General features: G+C 46.6%; 3 protein-coding genes across 3 annotated transcripts; 2 read left to right on the top strand and 1 right to left on the bottom strand.

Moving 5' to 3' along the window:
* The first annotated feature begins 87 nt into the window (after positions 1 to 87).
* wdr33 (WD repeat domain 33) lies at positions 88 to 18,200 on the top strand. Its single transcript, XM_035169662.2, has 21 exons — positions 88 to 280; positions 6,257 to 6,475; positions 6,780 to 6,848; positions 7,609 to 7,713; positions 7,836 to 7,931; positions 8,114 to 8,265; positions 11,550 to 11,647; positions 11,875 to 12,001; positions 12,389 to 12,543; positions 12,748 to 12,826; positions 12,970 to 13,080; positions 13,211 to 13,305; positions 13,384 to 13,470; positions 13,746 to 13,885; positions 13,987 to 14,142; positions 14,293 to 15,033; positions 15,150 to 15,207; positions 16,783 to 17,083; positions 17,168 to 17,328; positions 17,472 to 17,642; positions 17,716 to 18,200. Exons 2-21 carry the CDS (start codon positions 6,272 to 6,274, stop codon positions 17,862 to 17,864), a joined length of 3,255 nt encoding a protein of 1,084 aa, XP_035025553.1. The 5' UTR covers positions 88 to 280; positions 6,257 to 6,271; the 3' UTR covers positions 17,865 to 18,200.
* A 1,484-nt stretch (positions 18,201 to 19,684) lies between these two features.
* On the bottom strand, positions 19,685 to 21,344 carry sft2d3 (SFT2 domain containing 3). Its single transcript, XM_035169731.2, has 2 exons — positions 21,248 to 21,344; positions 19,685 to 20,662 (listed from the first exon to the last, which is right to left on the bottom strand). The coding sequence occupies exon 2, from the start codon at positions 20,576 to 20,578 to the stop codon at positions 19,928 to 19,930; it is 651 nt and encodes a 216-aa protein (XP_035025622.1). The 5' UTR covers positions 20,579 to 20,662; positions 21,248 to 21,344; the 3' UTR covers positions 19,685 to 19,927.
* A 16-nt stretch (positions 21,345 to 21,360) lies between these two features.
* si:ch1073-184j22.2 (dual specificity protein phosphatase 18) lies at positions 21,361 to 23,107 on the top strand. The gene is made up of 2 exons (XM_035169732.1): positions 21,361 to 21,518; positions 21,786 to 23,107. The coding sequence occupies exon 2, from the start codon at positions 21,795 to 21,797 to the stop codon at positions 22,425 to 22,427; it is 633 nt and encodes a 210-aa protein (XP_035025623.1). The 5' UTR covers positions 21,361 to 21,518; positions 21,786 to 21,794; the 3' UTR covers positions 22,428 to 23,107.
* Positions 23,108 to 23,627: the final 520 nt, after the last annotated feature.

Raw genomic sequence — 23,627 nt, 5'->3', positions numbered from 1 at the left:
AGAAATGGGATTAATGTAAAACTACGATTCCCAGAGTTCAAAGCGTGATGACGCCATGATCTCCCGCCCATTGAGAAAACGTCCCAGCATGCATTTGTGCGTGGCCGAGTAGAAGAAGCGTCAAGATGGAGTCTGCTGGAGGCTGAAGGGACAAGAGCACCGCGTTTACAGCTCAACGTCGACTGAGAGCTCCATGTTCCCGCAGAGAGCAGCGGCACGAACCGAAGAGGCTGGCGGCTTCATGACCCATAGATAGCGGACTCTGCTGCGGACACTGCTGGTGAGTTTCGTGGCTGCGGCGCGTAATTGTTGCAATGACCGGGCCGCCATTTACCTCCGGCTGCCGAACACAAGAGGAGCCGCGGACCCAGGTTCAGTCCGGCGGCGCGTTCCCAACCAAACGATGCGTTTAAGGGTCGTGTTGCGGGGACGGTGTCGAGCGGGACCTGCGCCGTGTGAGGAAGCTGCCGGTGGGTAGCCTGCTAGCACTGTTAGCCACAAGCTAAAGGCAGCAGCAGCGTCGCTGGAGACGTTAACGATTTAAATGCAGCGGCTCCGATGAACCGTCTCCAGCGCAGCCGGGGCGGCTCCGCTGTGTCCGCCGTGCCGTGCGGGCTCCCGGCTCCCGGCTCCCGGCTGTAGCTCCGTGTTTACTGCCCGCTAGCGCCCGGGAGCAGCGGGGAAACCTCGTGGTGTTGCTTTCCCGTCTCCCCGCAACGACACCGGGAAGTGCGGGACAGACGGGGCGATGTGAGCGGCTTCACCCGGTCTCACGTTCTCCTCATCCACCGGGGCTCCAGGGGCACCGGGGCTCCAGGGGCACCGGGGCTCCAGGGGCACCGGGGCTCCAGGGGCCCCGGGCCGCTGTGGCTGATGGAGTGAACCTGAAGTCTGGTGACAGTTCCTGAGCAGCAGAGGGGAATTTAATTCAACATCAAGTGTAAATGTGTCATTAATTCCTCAGTGAGGTCAGGACGTGTCACAGGTGGTTTTCTCGTGAGGAGACTCCACGTGCAGTCACCTGAACGAACCCGACCACACGGTCCCTGTATCAGCTGCTCACTCCTGAACATGGTGGAAGTCTGTGGCGTCAGTGTTTCTGAAGTGTGCACGTTGTGAAGGAGTAAAGTGCAGAGCCTTCACGACCAGATCTTTATAAATACAAACCATTACCAGTCATACTGGTACAAAACGATCCCGCTGAGCTGCAGTAAACAGATGGCTCAGGTTTGAAGACGTAGATGTTTTATTATTCTTTTCATCCTATAAAGTTATGATGACATGAGCTCAGAGTGAGGCTACATCCACACCATGTTTTAGTGTACCAGAAAGGTATCGCGATAAACGGTTACAATGCCTAATTGGATCAGTACTGTATGAGTGACGCCCGGGCACAGCGGCTGCTGAACGGCTGCGTGTCGCAGTTGTCAGTTGTTCACACTGGCTGTAGTTCTGCTGCGGCGCTGCTACTGCCAGCGCTGGTTTTTACAAAGGTTTAAAGGTTTGCCTTGAAAATGACCATAAATTTGTGAAAGAGACAGAGTGAGACGTCTGTCCATCACATGAAGTTCTTCACCTTAACTTTCAATATAACTAGCGCCTTTCAGAGGTTTCTGGTATAACTGGCAGTGCATCTTCCACTCCTGTATATATTTCACAATAAAAACCTTTCAAAAACAAATGATGGATTCAGTCAACAGAAAGTCTGGAGTGCTTTTATCTTGAAACGGTAGGCTACAGGCCATTTCAAACATAAATGTTAGTGACATTGGACAGAAACATTGCAAATGTGCTAACAGATCATTTTCTCTGTTCAGCTGTGAACCGAGTCGAACATTGGAAAAATCTGCGAGACCTCGAATCTGTAGAAGAGCAGTGTGGCATCAGCGGCTGAACCGCAGTCGGTGTGGCCGCTCTGATTTGTTAACATAGGCATGGAAATGAAAAGCAAGCTGTTCCGCTGCCGGTGTGCCCCGGGAGGCACAGTTTAAAAAAGAGCAGAGATTTCCTATGTATGCAACGCTATGATGTAGGTACAACACACCCATGTACTCAAATATTAGTCAAACGAGTGTTATTTATTTTGTGACAAACGATACATTTTCACCGTCGGAGCTAACATACCAATGTGGCTAACATGCTAACACAACATTTAAACTAACGTTGGTAGGGCTGCACCTATCGATTATTTTTTTTTAATCCATTAATCTAACCTTTTTCGATTAGTCTAACGTTACATTTTTCTAATCTAAAGATTAGTTTTTATTACTTGATTAATATAATAATAAACTTGTTATTCATATTTATTTAATCATTTAAATACAAACAAAAGTATGCACTGCAAGTCATTATTGCTAATCTGCCTTTTAAAGTCTTATATCTCTTCAAAATAAAATTTGTGAAAGAGCTTGGTCCATTAAAGTAAAAGGAATACATCGATCAAAATGAAAACCAAAGTAAAATTCAAGTAACTTTCTGGAGGAATATGAATTCACTGTAAATTCAAGTTCAGCAGTCTATCAAAAAACAAAGTTGAAGCAGCCTAGTAGTTGTATCAATGTCTGTATGAAGTCAAAAACTAACAAAGTACAATTAATAGTATTTCAATAATTATTATAAATTTTCACATTGAACTGGAGGGTACACAAATAAAAATATTCCACTTAAAGTTGCAGTCTGTAGAATTTAGTGACATCTAGTGGTGAAATGTCATGTTGCAGCTGAACACTCACCTTCCAAACATGAAAGAGAACCTGTGGCAGCTTCAGTTGTCATAGAAACTCAAAGGGTTTAGTTTGTCCAGTCTGGGCTAAGAAACATGGCGGCCTCCATAGAGAGGACCCCCCCCCCCCTTATGCAAATATAAAGTATTTCAATATAAAGTCCCGTTCCAGGGTAAACAAACAATTTATATAATTTAGTTGAAACACACTCGTGAAAACATCACTAGGATTATTTTATATTCAATTTCTGTCAATGGATCCCTTTCACCTAAATCTTACACACTGGACCTTTTCAAGCTTGCTCTTCACGAGTCTGTTAACTTTAATTAAACTTGGGAGCTACAAAAATCTGGCATTCACAAGTCTGCAGATCAACAAATTACGATCAACTTAAACAGTCAGTCGTGGTAATGATCATGACATGTGCACGGCTCCAGACTGCGACCATATAGTTGCATTTTGTGACTATTTTTGGGGACGGGGGGGGAGTGTTTGAGTCCATTAAACGCTTTTGGAGTTTCAGGGGTAAACGGTGTTTCAGCAAAATCCAATACCATTGAATTAACTGGGGACTTCATCTTCAAATGTGAAAAAACATAAAATGTCTCAATACTACTCCTGTGGTGTCAAGTGTCTGTAAGCCCCGACATTCAAATTCAACTTGAGACAAGGTTGTGTACTAGAGCTGTGAATCTTCACTAGCCTCACGATTTGATGACGATTCAGCAGTCGACGATGCATCTTGATACATTTCAATGTTTCACATCCACAATTTTCTATATTACTGCACGTGGCTGCATTTTCATCGTTTTTTATTTTTTTTAATGAAATCAGTCAGAACAACATGAACTCCGTTTTATCTAGAACGTGCTTTCAAAAGTATTATAGACTGTTACTGTTATTACAAGTGTGCCGTCATTTACAAAATAAGGTTTTAAATTCAAAAATCAGACTGGCCCAATCCCATTTCACCCCTTGGCCCCCCCCTTGTTTTCGAGGGTTGTTTTGTTCCTTGAAACGGAGTCACAAGGAGTAGTGGTTGAAACCTTCCCCTACGAATTGGGACAGCCCTTCAAGAAGCCGTTGCATCATAAGTAGTCGTCGCAAAACCCGACACGTCATCAGTAGTTGATGCGAAAATACGGGATTATCGTGCAAAAACAGATCGCTAGCACGCTCCTGATCTATATATATTATTTTTAAGGTTGTTGTGAAAAAAGTGACCATAATACATTGAAATGATATTAAACTAAGATGTTACAATCATCGTAAATTTTAAATCCTTATTAATGGAGAAAATACTACATTTGTGGGTCTCTCTCCCAGCTTGCCGGTGATTTGCAAGGCATTCTGGGTACCCCTCCGTCTGAAGTGAGGGTCTGAAAGATCTCCGTTTGGAGGGGTAAAGAGAGCCACCCCTCGGCCCCACCCCTCCGTCCCAACAGGTATTGGGACAGCCTACACGTGAAAGCGCAAAACAAAGGGGAAGGGCTAAGGGGTGAAGTGGGGTTGGGCCTACAACAGTAAATGACAGTGCTCAGTGCTCTCCACACTGATTTCATTCATTCAGTTTAGACTTGTGTGCTGCACCTAAGGCTTAAAAGCACAAACTCTGATTATAGCCTTTACTGTATCAAGCTGGCCCCCCTTAGCAGCTCCACTGCACTGAGGCTCATTACTCCGCTGGTCAACAAGTGTCTCTGCTCCTCTGATGTTTTCTAATCACTCGCATGTAGAACTGATCTTTATAAAAACCTGATGAATTCATATTTATGTTCCTGGGGCGTCGCTTCTTCTGCAACAAGGAAGTTAAAACACTGTTACACAGACCAGAGATTTAACAAGCGGCTGTCCTGACTGAAGCAGCGCTGGTTATAATGATGCAGTGGCGGGACATCACTAAAACAATGAACATAGCGGAAAAACATGAATCGATTATGTTCTGTCTCTGCATCGATGCAGAGTCGTCTGCATCACAGAATCGAGGAAATTCCACACCTGTCATGTACACACTGCGTTCTTAGCCCAAATGTCTGATAGTCTCCTTGGAGGCGTGTTCATGTATGGAAGGGCAGACGGGAAAACCACACACACTCTCGCCCAAGGGCGGAGTGCGTTCGCATGGCTAGGTCTGCTAGCCTTGCTACTTCCGGTAGTGGATTTGTTTAGGCTAAAAAGTTGGTGTAAATGACGCCGGTTCGAGTTGAATTTGAATGTCGGGCCTTCTGGACACTTGATGGCGCCACACGAGCAATATAGAGGCATGTTATGTTTTTATTACGTCTGAAGAAGAGGTCAGCTTGGCTGCAACACTGTTTACGGCTGAATCTCCTGAAGTGTTTTGTGGACTCTCAACACTTCACCCACCCCCCCAAGTTTTTTATCTTATTAATCAACTTCACGTCATTACACTTTCATATGTACATTATAAAACATCCATATTAAATAAAATGCTTTTCTCGTCATTACTGATGTCTTTTTTATTTTAATCCACTGAAATCTTTATTACAGAACATTAATAATGCTATAAAAATATATCTATGGATTTGTCCAGATAAGTAGTCAATGATTACTAAGATGTCGTCATTTCTGTGTATTTTAGTTTAACCATTAACTTTATTACAAATAACTATATATGTAAACAAAACACAAATACAACTAAATGTATGAAACATATTTTCTACAGTGTTTATTCTGTAAAATAACTTAATCAGCAAAAGCTGATGCTGATGTCTGTGAAAGTCTCATATCAGCTGATGTGTCTTCAAACTGTTTTTGTCTATTGAGATTTAATCAACAATAATTTCTTTAAAATAATTCAGGCCACTGCTCCAGTGTTATTTTTTTTTTTTCTGTCTTTTGTTCTGAGAATGAATAACTGTTGATCTGAGCAGCGTCGTGTCCAGTACAGAGGGTCTTTAGCTTAGCTTAGCACAAAGACTGGAAGCGGTTGTAAAGTGTTCAGCGTCTGTCATGTGCCCTGTGCTCGTTTTGATGAGACAAGTGTTGATAGAAACTGGGCTTTTCTCACCTTTTCCTTCACGTTCATTTGTTTGATCAGTTTCTACACATCCTGTCGATTAATCCATTATCGCAACAATCGTTGGTTGCAGCCCTAGTTGTGATGCACGTGGTTCGTATGTGAGCTTTGTTCACTAAGCTTGACTGTTTGCCTCAGATTTGACTGACGCTCTGACGCTACCTGATGTCAAACGTTCATGTTTGTTAATGGTAATAGATGTTATCAATGATGGATGTTGAGATGAATGTTCAGTTTCCTGGTTACCGTTTTCTGACTCTGACAAAGATTGTTGAATGAACAGATTAATGGTTCAGAACAGACTGAATCACTCATCTCTGGGTTTGTTCAGTAGAGAAACGATCGGCCGATCACAGCTCGTTATGATCAGAGTCCTGGATCAGTTTGTGCCACCTATTTATTTCATTGTCAAATCAATGTTTCAGCTCAGGCTTCAATAATGTTGATGAACTAAATCTTTATTTACCTGCCCACCTGGTCTCGCAACCTACAGGTTTAGCCCGTCACCATGGCAACAGACATTGGCTCACCGCAGCGGTTCTTCCACATGCCGCGTTTCCAGCATCAAGCGCCGCGGCAGGTTTTCTACAAGAGGCCGGACTTCGCTCAGCAGCAGGCGATGCAGCAGCTCACCTTCGACGGGAAACGCATGAGGAAGGCGGTGAACCGCAAAACCATCGACTACAACCCGTCTGTCATCAGATACCTTGAGGTGACCACCTGTTAAACTTTATTTAATAAACAGTGGAAACTCTCGTGTTCGAACGTTGGATGTTTCAGATGTTGATTAAATTAAACTTTATTAGTATGTCATCATGTGAGGTGGAGACATAACAAACACTTAACTGCTTTTCTACTGCTGGATACTGTCACTGATTAATTAACTTGCTGTTGTCCATCCCCAGCTGCTTCAGTTTGACATGTGTGTAATGTGTTAACATGTGAATGTTCAGAAGCTGACCAATCACAGGCTGTGTTCTTCATCTTTGAGTGGCTTTCTGTGTTTCTCTGTGCAGAACCGTTTGTGGCAGCGAGACCATCGAGACTTCAGAGCCATCCAGCCCGACGCAGGATGTTACAACGACGTCAGTATAACGAAACTAAGCATCAGTGTGATTATTAGATTTGTTTGTTAGCTTAACGCCTTTTTGTCACAGGAAGCCTGTTTTATGTTAAGTTGGGCAAACACTGAACGATTTAAGACAGTTTTTGCCCAGATTTTTGAGTCTGACTCTTTTCAGAATTGTACGATTTTCAGCTTCCTCGGTTGCCGTGCAGTGTACGGGGGAGCGAGCAGCGATGAATTGCTCCTGACCGTCAGAAATGTCTTAAAACTTTGGTCGGCTGACTTCATCCCCTCGCACAGTTGAAGCACAGCCATGTCAATTCCTCTTTTCCTGCCTGCATGAAGTGGCAAACACAGTGAAGACTGATGACTGTTCAGACGAGTCTTTTTGAATTTTCTGTTTGATTCTCACTGAACTGAGTTTCAGAAGATGAACATCAGCTGATTCTCACACATCAGACCAAACGGATGAATTTAAATATAGAAACAAATAATCTAAATTATAATTTTTATATACTAAAAATTAAAGTTAATAAGAAGCATGTGAAAAAGAATCCAGCTTCTTCAAGTCTGAATGAGAGAAACATTTTAATTATTATTCAAACGGGGTGGGAACCTGTGAGAAATGTGAATGAACAGAAGAGTAACAGGAAGCTGTTCTTGTATCTAATTTAAATATTCTCTTGTTTGCTCACATGATAATAAACTTGTATTGTGAAATCTTCAGTATAACATGTAACAAACATATTTGTTAAAGATGAACATTCACTGTGTTGCAGCTGGTTCCTCCTATCGGGATGTTGAACAATCCAATGAACGCTGTCACCACCAAGTTTGTCCGAACCTCCACCAACAAAGTCAAGTGTCCTGTGTTTGTGATCAGGGTGAGCTGCTGCATCACTTTTCGTTTGTACAAAGGCTCATATTTAATGCTTTTATTGTGAATGAGGGTATGCGGATAGTTCAGAATACAAATTCCCCAGATTAATGTGTGTTTCCTGTTCAGTGGACTCCTGAGGGTCGACGTCTGGTCACTGGAGCGTCCAGCGGAGAGTTCACGCTGTGGAACGGACTCACCTTCAACTTTGAGACCATTTTACAGGTAAACGCTTGCTACAGACGACCTTGTGATGTGGTCAGCAGAATGGTAATGACATCACTCCATTTGAAGGTCACAAGCTGAAAGAGTGATGGAGCTCGCCCAGGGCGGGAACCAGCAACTCATTTTACCAAACATTAGTAAAAAATAAATAAGAAAACGACACCCTCCTGTCTCCCCTGCAGGCCCACGACAGTCCAGTGCGTGCCATGACCTGGTCTCACAACGACATGTGGATGCTGACTGCGGACCACGGCGGCTACGTGAAGTACTGGCAGTCCAACATGAACAACGTCAAGATGTTCCAGGCTCACAAGGAGGCCATTAGAGAAGCCAGGTTTATACCCAATCTACCATTTTCTGTAGTTAACCTGAGTCTCTACCGCTTACGGTCGGCACTGCAGTACCATGCTGCAGCCACATGGTGGTGCTGCCTCACCTCTTGCCATATGTTGTTGTGGTTGATTAATGACAGATGTATGTGTGTGCTGTTGCAACACTGCAGTGATCTGTTGTTGATATTTTGCCTGATGTGGCTGATGAGCTGTTTCTCTGTGTTGAATAAAGTCATCATTCATTTACTCAACATGTTTGGTAGGCCCAGTGGGGAGGGGGTGGGGATTGACTTTATACAATAAAGTTTTAGCAGGGATCAATAAAGTGAATAAATAGAAGCTCCTGCACACAGACCTGCTGCTGCTGTTCTGAACGTCACCTGACAGGCGCCTATAGATGTTTTAAATAAATCTTTGAATCCTTTGAGTCTCACAGCTCCACATTTAACAGCGAGCGTTAACCACACCACCGTCTTCCACTTCCTGTTGGTGTTTGAGAAGGAGACGATTAAAAACAACTTCCTCACTCAGTGCGAACACACTAGCCTACATTTCCCACAATGCAACAGGGTAGTCTCACTCCTCACCTCCACTGTTTAAGTTAGATGGCTTCATCAGGTTGCAGATGACATCACACTCCCTCAGCAGAACCAGTACACTGAGTGGAATGAGTCTTAACCTGAAAACCATCACCTGTACAGTGTGATGTCACCCAGTGATGATTTGAATCTAATTCAAACTACATTACCCATGATCCTCTTTGCTGTCAGTCACAGGCTGTGTGGTGCCAACGTTCTTCATGAGAAGTGAATAAAGTGGAAGTCCACAGCTGCCAATATGATCAGATAAGATTTTATCTTGAATCTTTGTTTTTACTTTTTTTTTTTCTGGAATTATAGTTAAGGTTTTATTTGATTTAAAGTGATATAGTTTATATCTTAATAATTGGTTACTGTCACAAACCTTATGTTAAGATACTACATTTAGGTTAGTTTGATTATTATTTACAAGTTTAAACTGAATTATTTGTGTTTGAGTTATGCCCTGATATTTGAAGAGATGTTGCCAGATGTCTGACATATTTGGCAATAATTATAAAATTGGCAATTTAATAGGAGTTAAGAACAAAACATGCGTTTTAAAAATGTTTTTTATTCTGACGGTTTTAAAGGTTTAAACTTCATCACAGAAATAAGGACTTTAATTTCATGTTGGTAGCTGTGAACTTCAAAATCTCCTTCTGCTTCCTCAAAATTCTCAGTTTGATTCAGGCTCACTTGTAACCTGAGTTTAGTGCAAAGACTGGAGGCAGGGAATCACCTGTGGTGGTTTCAGTTGTCATAAAAACTCAAAAGGTTTAGTTTGTCCAGTCTGGGCTACTGCCTCCCTAGAGAGGGCCTGCTCCTAATGTAAATATAAAGGGCCGTTCTTGGGTAAAACAAAGATTACAAATCTTAAAGATTATTACAAATCTTAAAGCTTAGCTTTGCACAAAGACTGGAAGTATGGGGAAACTGTTAGCCTAGCTTAGCACAAGCACTGGAAGCAGGTTAACTGTAACCTCGGCTAAACACAATTTAAGCGGGGCCTTTTTACTAGCTAAGCACAAAAACTGACACCAGTGGGAACTGTTAGCCTAGCTTAGCACAAAGAGGAGGCATGGGGAAACGGTTAGCCTAGCTTAGCACAAAGAGGAGGCATGGGGGAACTGTTAGCCTAGCTTAGCAAAAGAGGAGGCATGGGGAACTGTTAGCCTAGCTTAGCAGAAAGAGGAGGCATGGGGGAACTGTTAGCCTAGCTTAGCACAAAGAGGAGGCATAGGATACTGTTCGCCTAGCTTTGGACAAAGATGAGGTATAGGGAAATCTGTGACCTAGCAGTAGTATCCTCACATGTAGTACACAGTACACTCTCGTACTACACTCATATAGTTCACATGTAGCACAGTACATTTGCATGTAGTACACAGTATGCACACATGTTGTACACATGTAGGATACAGTACATTCACATATAGTCCACACCACGCTTGCATGTGGTACACATGTAGTACACGGTACACTTGCATGTAGTACACATGTAGTATACAGTACACTCACGTTAAGGGGGGTGACTGTGAGAAAGACTGCATGTGTGTTGAGACTCACATTATTTAGTGAAGTTCCCCTAGTTGTCCAGCAGGTGGAGACATTTAGACATGTTAATATTCCTGTGCTCAGTGTGGTCATACATGATGAGTTTACATCAACCTGTAGATAAAACAGTCAGTGTGATTTATACAAACATGTTGAACACGTGTTAAAGTTTCATTAATTGTGATTAAAAGTATTTTAACTGATGAAGAAGCAGACACACGTTCTCTTCCTGATTGGTTCTTATCGGTCACATGACTACCAGCGGTGAATACAAAGCGTTAACACTTAACCCCAATTCATGCTTCTGCGTCGAATCTACGCTGTAGCGCCGGCATACCTGACGCGTAGACGTGTACCCTTCGTAGAACCCACGTACTCTGATACTTGGTAGCATCACATGTCCTGCAGACAGTATTTCTGGAATCTCCTGCTTCGCCTCAATAGGTTTAATGGTCGTACAGACCAACTCCTGTCTTTATTTTCTTCATTGCAGTTCTTTAAAAAAAGTAATTTCTCTTAAACATCTATCAGCTCCAACTTGATAACAACCTTGTTCTGAAGTAAACAGACGCCAGAGAATTTGTTAATAAGCGTACTCGAAACCAGAAGAAACAACACAGAAGCATAGAAACTCTACAGCCACTAGCGCTTCGGCGGTGTAACTGTAGAGCAACGCACACACCTTCATAAACTATGAATGCTCACAGCGGCGTAGTCCCCGTGTGTAGGCTACGTGCGTAACTATGACACAAAACCACGTATCGGCCTTAACTGTCAGTAACAGTTCCAGCTCGTCGTCACTCCAAGAAATCTTCTCTTTTCACCATCGCTGTTCCTCGTTCATAGTATTTTCTGTAACTAAGCAACCAACTGCAGAGTAGACAATCTACTTCCTGCTTACACCACATGGCCAGTTTGACAGGTCATGTAACTTGTGGATGGAGCCTCAGTTCAGCTGGTGAGTTATTGGACTGAAGTGATGGTGTGTGGTTGGTCAGTGAAGCTCTCACAGTGGAGTGGGAGTTAGTGACTGTTTCAGGTGACCTCTGACCTCCAACCTGTTCTGTAAATGTCTCTGTACCAGGAAGTTAAGGTCCATGTGATGTCCCATTTCCTCTCCGTTATTGGTCACAGCTTCTCGTCTTGTCCAGTTTCTCCCCCACAGATAATAAATTCGCCACCTGCTCAGACGATGGCACCGTTCGGATCTGGGACTTTTTGCGTTGCCATGAGGAACGGATCCTCCGAGGTACGAACCTGCCGCCTCGTCCTCAGACCTGAGGGCAGAATACCCGACTGTCATGTGACAGGAGGGACAAGGGACTATTATTGATCATGTGCTAAAATTAAGAAAATGTATTTATATATTGGCATGTTAAACAATATATCATCAATATATAATTGATTATATTGATCCTTATTGATTCACATTTAACAACCTACATGATGGTAATGGGTGTGTGCGTGTGCGTGCAGGTCATGGCGCTGATGTGAAGTGTGTTGACTGGCATCCCACTAAAGGCCTCGTAGTCTCTGGCAGTAAAGACAGTCAACAGCCAATCAAATTCTGGGACCCCAAGACTGGACAGAGTCTGGCTACACTGTGAGTACACACACTTCACATACACACAGTAACACACACACTAAAAGAGGACTTACACGTCCAGGTTGGAGGCTTCAACAGAAACGCTGCTCGTTCACTTCGATTGTGTTGACGTCTATCGTTACTGGACTACATTGTGGTTCCGTTGCGATGCATTGGTCACTGCGTACATCAGAAATCGAGCAGATCTAATCGCGGCCAAACAAATTGTTTTGGAAACAAACACTCATGTGTAGGCCCTAGCCAATCAAATCAGGTTCATGTGAAAGAGGAGGAACTCGAAGTGGAACTTGTTTGACCTTTAACCTTTCTGCTGTTGTCAAAGAGTCAAATAATGAAACCAGATCATTCAGACCTCACTCGCTTGCTCTCTCTCTCTCTCCTCAGTCACGCCCATAAGAACACGGTGATGGAGGTGAAGTGGAACCTGAATGGTAATTGGCTGCTGACGGCGTCACGTGACCACCTGTGCAAACTGTTTGACATCAGAAACCTGAAGGACGAGCTGCAGGTGTTCCGAGGACACAAGAAGGAGGCGACGGGTGAGAAAACAAACCAATACGACATCACTTTCGATATCACAGACTGTAAATACAGATGGATGACATGAAGGCTCCTCAAACTGAGGCCAAATCATGACTGCCCCCTAGTGGCTGGCAACAGTATAGGCCATAAACCCCGCCTCCTGTATGTTAGCAGAGTCTGACTCAAAATGATGTCTCTTATTTCTGGTTCTATGTTCTCAGCTGTTGCCTGGCATCCCGTCCATGAAGGTCTGTTTGCCAGCGGAGGTTCTGATGGTTCTCTGCTCTTCTGGCACACTGGGTAAAAATGACACACACACACACACACACACACACACACACACACACACACACACACACACACACACACACACACACACACACACTCCCATGAGACTGATCAATGTGTTGTGTACTGGCTCAGGTGTTTGTTGTTGTTGTCAGGGTGGAGAAGGAGGTGGGAGGGATGGAGATGGCTCATGAGGGAATGATCTGGAGTCTGGCATGGCACCCGCTGGGTCACATCCTGTGCTCCGGCTCCAACGACCACACCAGGTATCCACACAATGTCTAAACAACGTCCTCACAACATATGTATTTCCTATACACAAAGTGGGCTGTGAGCAGTTGACAGTTAATTTGAAACACCTGACGCTGTCACACTCGGATTTGTTTTTATTTTCAGTAAATTCTGGACGAGGAATCGACCAGGCGATAAGATGAGAGACCGTTACAACTTGAACCTGCTGCCGGGGATGTCGGAGGACGGCATGGAGTATGGTGAGTGTCAGAGGACCAAACGCAACACAAAGGTTCTGACTTTACTTCACAGCTGATGTTTGTGCGTTTGTGTTTCAGACGACATGGACCTGAACAGCATGGCCTCCATCCCCGGTATGGGGATCCCCGAGCAGCTGAAGGCTGCCATGGAGCAGGAGCAGAGCAGTAAGTCTCATCCTGGACCTCATGGAGTATTTCAATGTTTTATCACATTTATTCTCCAAACCTTCATATTTGATCTGCTCATTGAACTCATTTCCTGTTTTAAACAGGTTTTTGTTTTCATTCTTTTCTTTCTCGTCAGCAGTAAAACGGATGATTTGCACTTTATTGGGTCTAAAAACTAAAATGTTCATGTAGTAGTCAGATGATGTATTGTAATACAATAGTGTAATATAGGTGTTACTCGGGTGTTGCTCAGGTGTAACATTTGTATCCAGGTAAAGAGGCAGCCCCGGAGGTCGAGATGTCTATCCCTGGTCTGGACTGGGGCATGGACGAAGTCATGGGTAAAGACGCCAAGAAGGTCCCTCAGAAGAAAGTGCCGTACGCCAAACCAATCCCGGCCCAGTTCCAACAGGTAAACGGCTGCAGCAGAGCACCTGGTCAACACCTGGACACTTACAGAAGCAGCTGTGGCAGTGCTGAGTGTTTTTTTTACTGTGACCTCCTTCATCACAGGCCTGGGCGGAGAATAAAGTTCCCATGATGCCGCCCTCTGGAGATCTGTCCAAAGAGCGAAAGGTGGAGCAGAAGGTGGAGGGGAAGAAGAAAACTCAGGCCGAGATGGAGCAGGAGATGGCAGCTCTACAGTACACCAACCCTCAGCTGCTGGAGGTGAGAGGCTCCGCCTTCTCTTGGAACATAAGAACTACTCGTTTTTTTATTAAAACTAAAGTTAAACTCTGTCGAGGAATCTGAGTTTTTAAAACCAGAATAAACACCTGAAAACAGAATCTCATTAAACCGTGTTTTGGTTTCGTGCAGCAAATGAAGATGGACCGGATGAGCACAGACGGGAACATGGGCCCCCCACAGGGACAGGGCACCATGCCCCCCTTCCCTGGCCCCGGAGGCCCTGCAGGTCCTGGGGCCCCTATGCCTCCTGGCCAGCAGGGATTTCACCCAAACATGCCTCCTCAGCAAATGCCCAATAACATGCCCCCCCCCATGGGCCCTGGAGGTATGCAGCCCCCTTTCATTCCCCCTGGACAAATGGGGCCCCCCTCAGGACCTCAGTCTCACCAGGGGCCGCCTCAGGGCATGATGGGACCACCCGACATGCAAGGACCTCAAGGATTGCAGAGACATCCTGGCCCTCATAGAAACATGGGTCCTCAAGGGCCTCACAGTATGGGTCCTGGACCCAGAGGGATGCAGGGCCCTCCTGGTGGGATGATGGGCCCCCCTCCTCGAGGAATGGGTCCAAGGGATCCTCAAGGGCCTCCATCTCAGGGGGGCATGATGCCACCTCAAGGAAACATGATGGGCCCCCAGGGTCCTATGCAGGGTGGAATGATGGGACCCCCACCCAGGACACACAACAACATGCCAAACAATTATGGGATGGGCAACATGCAGGGGCCCCCAGGAGGAATGCATGGACCTCCAGGAAAAATGCAGGGGCCCCCAGGTAACATGCAAGGACCCCATGGAAACATGCAGGGCCCCCCTGGCAACATGCAAGGACCCCATGGTAACATGCAAGGGCCCCCATACATGCACCAGGTGAGTTTCTGTGACTGAGATTCAGCTTCTGTAAAATGTTGATCATCAACAGGACTGGCCCTGGATCAGGTTTTAAAGGTGCCGTCTGATCATACGCACTCATGTGGTCTTTGCAGGGTCAAAGCTCGGGACCTATAATGCACGGGATGGGGCCGCAGGGGCCCAACAACAAAGGTAAGAGACAGCAAAATTAAGTTTGAACGTAGCCAGATGTTTAGACCTGTTCTAGTTCTGCTGATAACGTCTCAGATCCTGTGGTGTACCTCAGGGATTCATGTAGGGTCCCTTGTTTAAAGTGAACCGAGTGTTAGTGCTGGTTCCGAGTTGGTTCAACTTGTAAACCTTTTAGAACCAGGTTTGCTTTTTTCCATGGCCGCCTCAGACACACGTCACTGTCTACGTCTCTAGGCCTCAACTGTATGAATAAAACTATGGCACTTATTAAATATTACATTAATTTATATATATTCATTGGGGATACCTGACTCCTCGCTCTCGCCTGCGCTGACAGACACAAACCGACTCAGACTCAGTTGACGTCTCTGACCTGCTGCAGTTTAATGTTGATTTGTTAGTAACCACCAAATTATCAACACTGATCAATACTTTTTTCAATGAGTAAAATCGTTCTTGATAGCCATCTTTCATTCTTTTATTCAGCTTTCATTCACTTGATCTGACAACAGACACATCTCGTCTTCTCGGACACTTGTGTAAACTCACACTGGGTAAAAACATGTTTTGGTCTTCACGTGTTTTGCACTCAGTGGTCACAGAAGTCCCACCTCCAGCCTCTGACGGTTCTTACTTACCGGCAGCGAGTTGGTGCCAGCCTGGAACCAGTCTTTCTAGCCGAGAGCCAGTTCTTTGGCTGTTGAAACACAAAGAACTGGTTCCAGATCAGACTCTGGCTCCAGTTGACTTGACCTGAAGTCAAAGTGTGTGTGTGTGTGTGTGTGTGTGTGTGTGTGTGTGTGTGTGTGTGTGTGTGTGTGTGTGTGTGTGTGTGTGTGTGTGTGTGTGTGTGTGTGTGTGTGTGTGTGTGTGTGTGTGTGTGTGTGTGTGTGTGTGTGTGTGTGTGTGTGGAGCTCGGGTCAGACACAGGTTCAGGTCGGGACATTTCCCCTCAGAGTCAGAAACGGCTTGTTTTTCAGAATTTGAACAATTGGATGGAAAATTTTAAATACAAACTGAAAAACCATGAAACATGTGACACATTAAACACAACCAGTGTGTACAACCTAACGAAGGGAGATTGTTTTTGTGACTACGTTTTCTCTTTTTCATCATTTTCATCTCTGACACTCGAAGAAATTAGTACAAATTTGCTAAAATAGAAAAATGCACTGACACCTGTGTCTGTTTTAGAATAAAAATGATCCACTGGTATGATAATTGAAATCTTACCATACAACTGTAGATCCACGAAACTGATTATTTTACAGAAGCATGTCAAAGTGAGTAGATTCTGTTTTGATGAACAGATCCCAGATAACAAAACATCAGAATCTTAATACAAACTGCGTGAATGAGGCCCATTGGTCTTTGTTTAGTGTCTAAAGTTTGGGAATGTTAAAATGTCTTTTTGACTAAATATTCATGTGTCGGAGTAAAACAATAAATCTAATGTTTCCATCAGGAACATTGTGATCAAATTATGATAATTTCTCTTCAGTTGATATCTAACCAACACTGAGATTTGATTTTCAGCTCTTATTCTCATCGTGTCAACTGGCTCTTCTCATCTAGGAGATCCCCGGGGGCCACCGCCTAACCACCATATGGGCCCTTCTGACCGACAGGGTCCCGGAGGACCAGACCAGGGATCTGGGCCGTACTGGGCGGACAACCAGCAGGGTCGGCGTGGACCACAGGACTTTGAGGGAGGCCAGGACTTTCACGGCAGAGGAGAGGAGGGCTGGAGACCTGGACCAGGATACCAGGGAGGAGGAGGACACAGGGGTGGAGGACACAGAGGAGGGAATGGAGGGAACTGGGGTTCTGACGAAAGGTTCAGCGGAGGAGAATTTAGAGGACGGAGAGACGACAGGTCAGATGCTTTCCACTTTACTCCTGAATGTGAGAACTTGTAGTAACTCAGGTCTGAACAGGTCTGAACTGGACTCTGTTTCAGGTACAGAGGAGGCGGCCCTGGCCGGCCTGGAGGTCGTGGTTACCCTGATGCGTACGGCGGCCAGGAGGAGGGCTTCGACGGCCCGGAGGAGATTGGCCGAGGCTGGGACACCGGAGGCAGAGGGAGACCGCCTCGAGGAGGAGGTGCCCCCAGAGGAGGAGGTGAGTAGTCCTGACATCTTAATCTCTGTGTCATCAGAGTCCAGTTCACTTTCAAACATGTCTCTGTCTCAAACCACATTATTGAATTTTTTTTTCTTCAGACTCTTATTTTGATGGTTTTGTCTTTGTCTTCATGTGTATAGGTCAGGATGGTTATCGGGACGGTCAGCAGATGCATGATGGGTCGTCACCAGCTGGTCGTGAGCGCCCGTCTTCCCTTCAGGGGATGGACATGGCGTCTTTGCCCCCCCGAAAGCGTCCATGGCAGGATGGACCAGGAACTGGAGAGCGAGAGTCCCCCGGAGCTGACGGAGGTTCATATTTTCATATAAAGATGAATACGTAACGTGTTGTGGACGAACGTGTCTAAACGTCTCCTCCCTGCAGGTCGACCCCCCCAGAGGGAAGAAGGCAGCTACGGTCCGTCTGGTCGAGGTGGACGAGGAGGCTGGGGTCCCGGAGGACCGGGACCTGGCCCCAGGAGGGGGGGACCACCACCCAGAGGAGCACTGAGGGGAGGCGTTCGTGGCCGGTAGTCCTGATGAAAAAACTCCCATGATCCTCCTGTCCTTTGGTTGTGTCGCCGCTGGTCCCTCCAGACCTGAGACCGTACCCTGATCACCCCTCGGACTGATGTTTGGTCATGTGACACACAGATGTGTGCTGCTGCTGTAGAGAATGGTGGCTTGTGATTGGAGGGACTGAGCAGGTGACATTTTAATGTAATATACTGTAGAGAAGCTCCGCCTCTTTTATTTCACCCAATCTTTTGTCTTCAGCTTGTTTTTGTCGTTTTTTGTAAAAGATTTCTATGTTTTTATGTCTTCACCGACTCCACTGAGGTGGACAATAAAGATTCACACTTCAAACTCCATCTTTACTGCGGCTGCTCGTGTTCACCAATCAGAGAAAAGATTGTTTAAAGGAGCAGTCCAACATTTGTGAGACTGACAGATGTCATTATTACTGTCGCCTCTAGAAACATATGGTAAACATATATAACTATGTTAAACTATAACTATATCTTAAACTTTATATAATTGTGTTTAACTATATATGAATATTAAAATGTGTCAAGTTACTTTAATACTGAGTAAACTCAGGTGAGTCGAGTGTCACTGATGACCTGTGTGAGATTTGTTAAGTCAGCTGATCCTTGTGATGCTGCATTCAGGTCAAATTGTACAAATCAAAATGATAAAGGATTTGTTGCATCAGACAGATGTTAAACATCTGCACACGTGTGGTCACGCTGACATGTTCACAGCTGGTGACAGTGAGACGTTCAAGGCTCTGACCTCTAGTCACATCTCACTGGTTAACATCGGGTTAAAGGACAGTGAGGGGAGACAGGTGAGGGGGGACAGAGAGGAGACAAGTGGTGAGACTGAGGGAGACAAGTGGTGAGATGGGTGAGGTGAGACAGGTGAGGGAGACAAGTGGTGAGACTGAGGGAGACATGGTGAGAGTGGGGAGACAGGTGAGGGGGACAGAGAGGAGACAAGTGGTGAGACTGAGGGGAGACAAGTGGTGAGATGGGAGGTGAGAGTGAGGTGAGACAGGTGAGGGAGACAGGGAGACTGAGGGAGACAGTGGTGAGAGAGGTGAGAGTGAGGTGAGACAGGTGGGGGAGACAAGTGGTGAGACTGAGGGGAGACAGGTGAGGGGGGGACAGAGAGGAGACAGGTGAGGGAGACAAGTGGTGAGACAGGTGAGGGGACAGAGGAGACAAGTGGTGAGACAGGTGAGGGTGAGACTGAGGGGAGACAAGTGGTGAGGTGAGACAGGTGAGGGAGACAAGTGGTGAGACTGAGGGGGACAGAGAGGAGACAGGTGAGAGTGAGGGAGACAAGTGGTGAGACAGGTGAGGTGAGACAGGTGGTGAGACTGAGGGAGACAGGTGAGGGGGACAGAGAGGAGACAGGTGAGGGGGACAGAGGAGACAGGTGAGGGGGGACAGAGAGGAGACAGGTGAGGGGAGACAGGTGGTGAGACTGAGGGGAGACAGGTGAGGGGGGACAGAGAGGAGACAGGTGAGGTGAGACAGGTGGTGAGACTGAGGGGAGACAGGTGAGGGGGGACAGAGAGGAGACAGGTGCTGAGGCTGAGGGAGACAAGTGGTGAGACTGAGGGGAGACGGTGAGGTGAGACAGGTGAAGGGAGACTAGTGGTGAGACTGAGGGAGACAGGTGAGGGGTGAGAGTGAGACGGGAGGTGAGACAAGTGGTGAGACTGAGGGGAGACGGTGAGGTGAGACAGGTGGTGAGACTGAGGGAGACAAGGCAGATGGTGAGACAGGTGAGACAGCTGTGCCCTCCAGCTGTTTACATCAGGTCATTGATCAGGAAACATGACGTTAGTTTTTAATTAAATTTTAATACGAAACAATCAGATCCATCATCAGCCATGTGACAGGATCTGACCAATCAGCAGCACGTGTCCGGTGTTTGCTTCACACCTGCTCAACCAGCAGCTGATCAGCTGACAGGTGTCAATCATCAGCTGCCTGTTTACTTCCTGGAGGAATGTACTGATATCTTGGTCCTTTCTGGTCCGGGCGGAGTCAGCGCTCCGCCCGGACCTGGCGCGCATTCTCCGGTCAGATGGGAATGGTTTTCCCGGTCACGGTCCTTTTGATGGCGGAAGCCGCCATGCCCCCCATGAAGCGGATCCCGGCGCTGCCTCCGGGCAGAAGCGACACCACGTATCCGACGATGACAGCCACCTGCAGGGCAGCGCCCAGCGCGGTCAGCACGGTGCTGTGGAGGCTCAGCGCCGCGTACAGAGTCCCTCCGAGGGCGCACAGGTACACGGCGGCTGCGGGGGAGGTGGGGAGGCCGGCGACGAGCCTGCTGGGGCCGCGCAGCACCGCCGCGGACGCGATGGCGAACAGCGAACCGAGCGACCAGAGCAGGGCGAACTTCCGGGCGTAGATCAGCAGCAGCGGCGCGTACAGCGCGGACAGCCCGAAACACAGCGCGGAGAACGACGCGCACACCCCGAACACCACCAGCCGCTGCCGCCGGCTCATGCCCGGCAGACATGGGTCCGGCTCGGCTGACCACGGCCAGGAGATGCCGCTGTTTGAATTGGAGCTCTGTCCGGACCGTGGGCTGGACCACCGCCCGAACCAGCTCCCGGGAACCGGCTCCGGGTCGTCAAAGTCCACCGTGGTGCTGGAGATGGTCTTCGCTCCGCCGCCTTTGGACTGAGTCAGGTACTCCTGGAGCTGTCGGTTCAGGTCCGCCATGACGGAGGGAGCTAACGGCTAACGGTTAGCATCACTCTCTTCTTCGCTGATTCTTATGTCGACTTCCGGCCGCGTGGTGCCCTCCTGCCCCCCAGTGGTCAGATAAAGAACTACATGTTAGAACACAAACAGGTGATGAGTTCAGGTACGTCAGGACATAGGGAAGCTGTGAACGTGGTGTAGGTGAAAGGAAGGTGTAATCAATTAAATAAACAGCACACAGCCCGCTGTGCTTTAGTAAATGGACAGACTGTGCTCACAGGGAGACTTTAGCTTGGTTGTTCTCAAGTGTTGGTTTTTCGACAGCACTTGACGGCATCACCATAAATTAAATGTATGGGCCAAATGTCTTTAAACTGTAAACACACAGGAACGAAGAAGAAGAACTGGTGCTGAAAACAAGGACGGGAAATGTGATCAGTGAACTCTAGAGGCTTTAAACACGCTCGGTGTGCAACAGGTATAATAATCCGTGTGAAACAGCCTGAATACACACATTCCATGTCTGGATTCAACGAAGCTTCTGGCAGAGAATCTGAATCAAAGATTTTTAGAAATCAAGTTACTGGAGGAATCGTTTAAGCCCCATGTCCTGTGACCTTTGACCCCCCCCACACACACACTCCAGTGACCCAATGCCTCACAGCAGCAACTTTCAGGTAACAACACCTGAAGCCTCCGTCAGTCAGAAGTGAAGAAGACTCCATGACTGAGAATCTTCATGTGTCAGGTCACATGACTCCAGCTGTCCGTCCAAAAATAACCCTTCAGGTGATTGGCTGGAAGACTGGCACACAACCATCTACAGTGTGTGTACTGAGCTTACACAGGAACCAGCTGCCATGGTATCCCAGCATGCATTTCACCCCAGCAGCTGAAGAAGGGTGCAGGTCGTTAGACGGATAAAAAGTTCACTGTGACGTGAACCTGGAAACAACAGGTGAGAGTTCATATGGGACGATGTTTGTAATCAGTGACGTTCAGCTGAGATCAGTTTCCCCTGTCTCCAGTCTTTGTGCTAAGCTAGGCTAACCGTTTCCCCTGTCTCCAGTCTTTGTGCTAAGCTAAGATATCAGTTTTGATCATGCTATTGACATATGGTTTTTGACACAACTGATAAAACATAAATAATCAATCACTGATTACTGATATTGGCGTTTCCGCCTGGTCCTCAGTAGTGAACTAACAGCAGTGTGTTTCCTGACAGGTCGGCTTCATGTCCGTCTCTCAGATCACCCCCACCCTCTTCCTCGGCAGCGCCGACGCCCCCCTCAACGCAGCGCTGATATCACAGAAAAGCATCACCCTGATTGTCAACGCCACACTGAGCCACACCTGCCCCGCCTACCCGGGGGTGGAGTGTGTCCGGGTTCCTGTCTCTGACTTACCCAGCGCTCGCCTCGGTGACCACTTTGACCGGGTGGCAGACCGTATCCATGGCAACCGAGCTGGCGGAACCCTGGTGCACTGTGCTGCCGGTATGAGCCGTTCTCCAGCGCTGGTGATGGCGTACCTGATGCGGCACAGGGGAGTGACGCTTTGCCAGGCACATCGCTGGGTGCAGGAGAGTCGGCCCTGGGTCAGGTTGAATGCCGGATTCTGGGACCAGCTCCTGCATTACGAGAAGCGTCTCTACGGTAAAAACACCGTCAAAGTCGCAACAGTGGATGAGATGTCACTTCCACCTCCCCCCCTGACGGCGAGGACACAGAGGATGACGAGGTCAACGCCACCGCAGCAGCAGAGGAACTGGTTAATGCAGGTACCCAGGTCACCTGTGATGTCACGAGGTCCGACACCAGGAAACAAGTCAAGAAGAGGAACTAAGTTAAGCAACGTAAAAGTCTGAGCTGTGAGCGCCATGGTATCTGAAACATCTTAGAAACAACTACCCACAATGCATCTCCTCCACTGACGGGCTGGCGGAAGCTTCGAGTGGGTCGATGACTTGTACTGTGTTCGGGTTCCGTGTTCATGAGAAGAGTTCATTGAACGCCGCCCTCTGGTGGTGCAAACAGCCTGACGTGAGAAATGTTTGAGAGTAACGTTTCATTGGATGATAAATTTATGGTCATTTTAACTTGACTGATTTAAATGTTTATTTATTAGTCTTATATTTTCTCTGTCATCGCGCCTTTATTTCCTACATTACCATACCTGACTGCTAGCATGCTAACTCATGCTGAAAGTAACGTAACTATTACAGCCATGTTGCTGTTGCCTAGCATCGGCGGGGCCACAGTGAACGGAAAGTCTTTTGGTTTGTTGTAAATGTCAATTCTCACATTTAGTCTGGGGCCATCTTGTTCTTTTCAAACCAGAAGTAACCATATTAGGAGGAGGGGGGTGGAGCCTGACTGAGCTCGAGGACACGCCCACCTGCCACCAGCACATTGGACGGGACTAGCTGTCAATCACACTGTGGTATCCCCCCCAACACATCCGGTGCTTTATGGTCTGTTTGACTCTAAATGATCATAATTCACTAAATGAACATCAGCTGTTTGAAGAAGACTTGAAACTAGAGACTGAGACAGAAACTCCTGAATGTTTACTGACGTTATAAAGTGAGAAGTCACTTTCTATAGACTTCTATAGAAACTACCAGAGGAGTCGCCCCCTGCTGGTCACTACACAGAAGACGGGTTTTGGGCACGTCTGCATTGGCTTCACTTCACATTTATATAAACTTTATTATTCAGAAAGTTCACTTCTTCACACCGGCTCAACAGAAAAACTCCTTGAAGAAGCAGACACATTTTAAAATGTTAGTTTCTCCCGTGTGTGTGTGTGTGTGTGTGTGTGTGTGTGTGTGTGTGTGTGTGTGTGTGTGTGTGTGTGTGTGTGTGTGTGTGTGTGTGTGTGTGTGTGTTTTCAGTTCTCCAACATCTGTCTGACCGGAAGCTGCCTCAGGTCCACATGTGTCAAGTATTCAAAAAGTGATGCAAGATGTTTTCAAAGTAAAAGCAGAGTACAACAATGTATAGAGAATCCAAGGTATTCTTAAATAAAATACTTAATATATAAGTCTGGTGACGTCATGTGTCCT

This window comes from Hippoglossus stenolepis, chromosome 11 (assembly GCF_022539355.2).
Source record: "Hippoglossus stenolepis isolate QCI-W04-F060 chromosome 11, HSTE1.2, whole genome shotgun sequence".
NCBI classification, from domain to species: Eukaryota; Metazoa; Chordata; class Actinopteri; order Pleuronectiformes; family Pleuronectidae; genus Hippoglossus; species Hippoglossus stenolepis.
Note: the sequence above shows the minus strand (reverse complement) of the source record. Positions and strands in the feature narration are given on the sequence as shown.

What these genes read in the sequence shown, in the direction of transcription:
- wdr33 (XM_035169662.2), top strand. Translation starts at nt 6,272, where the DNA reads ATGGCAACAGACATTGGCTCACCGCAGCGGTTCTTCCACATGCCGCGT. An exon ending in GGAGGACGGCATGGAGTATG is followed by an intron (nt 13,306 to 13,383) that starts GTGAGTGTCAGA and finishes TTTGTGTTTCAG; the next exon opens with ACGACATGGACCTGAACAGC. An exon ending in CCAACCCTCAGCTGCTGGAG is followed by an intron (nt 14,143 to 14,292) that starts GTGAGAGGCTCC and finishes GGTTTCGTGCAG; the next exon opens with CAAATGAAGATGGACCGGAT.
- sft2d3 (XM_035169731.2), bottom strand. Translation starts at nt 20,578, where the DNA reads ATGGCGGACCTGAACCGACAGCTCCAGGAGTACCTGACTCAGTCCAAA.
- si:ch1073-184j22.2 (XM_035169732.1), top strand. Translation starts at nt 21,795, where the DNA reads ATGTCCGTCTCTCAGATCACCCCCACCCTCTTCCTCGGCAGCGCCGAC.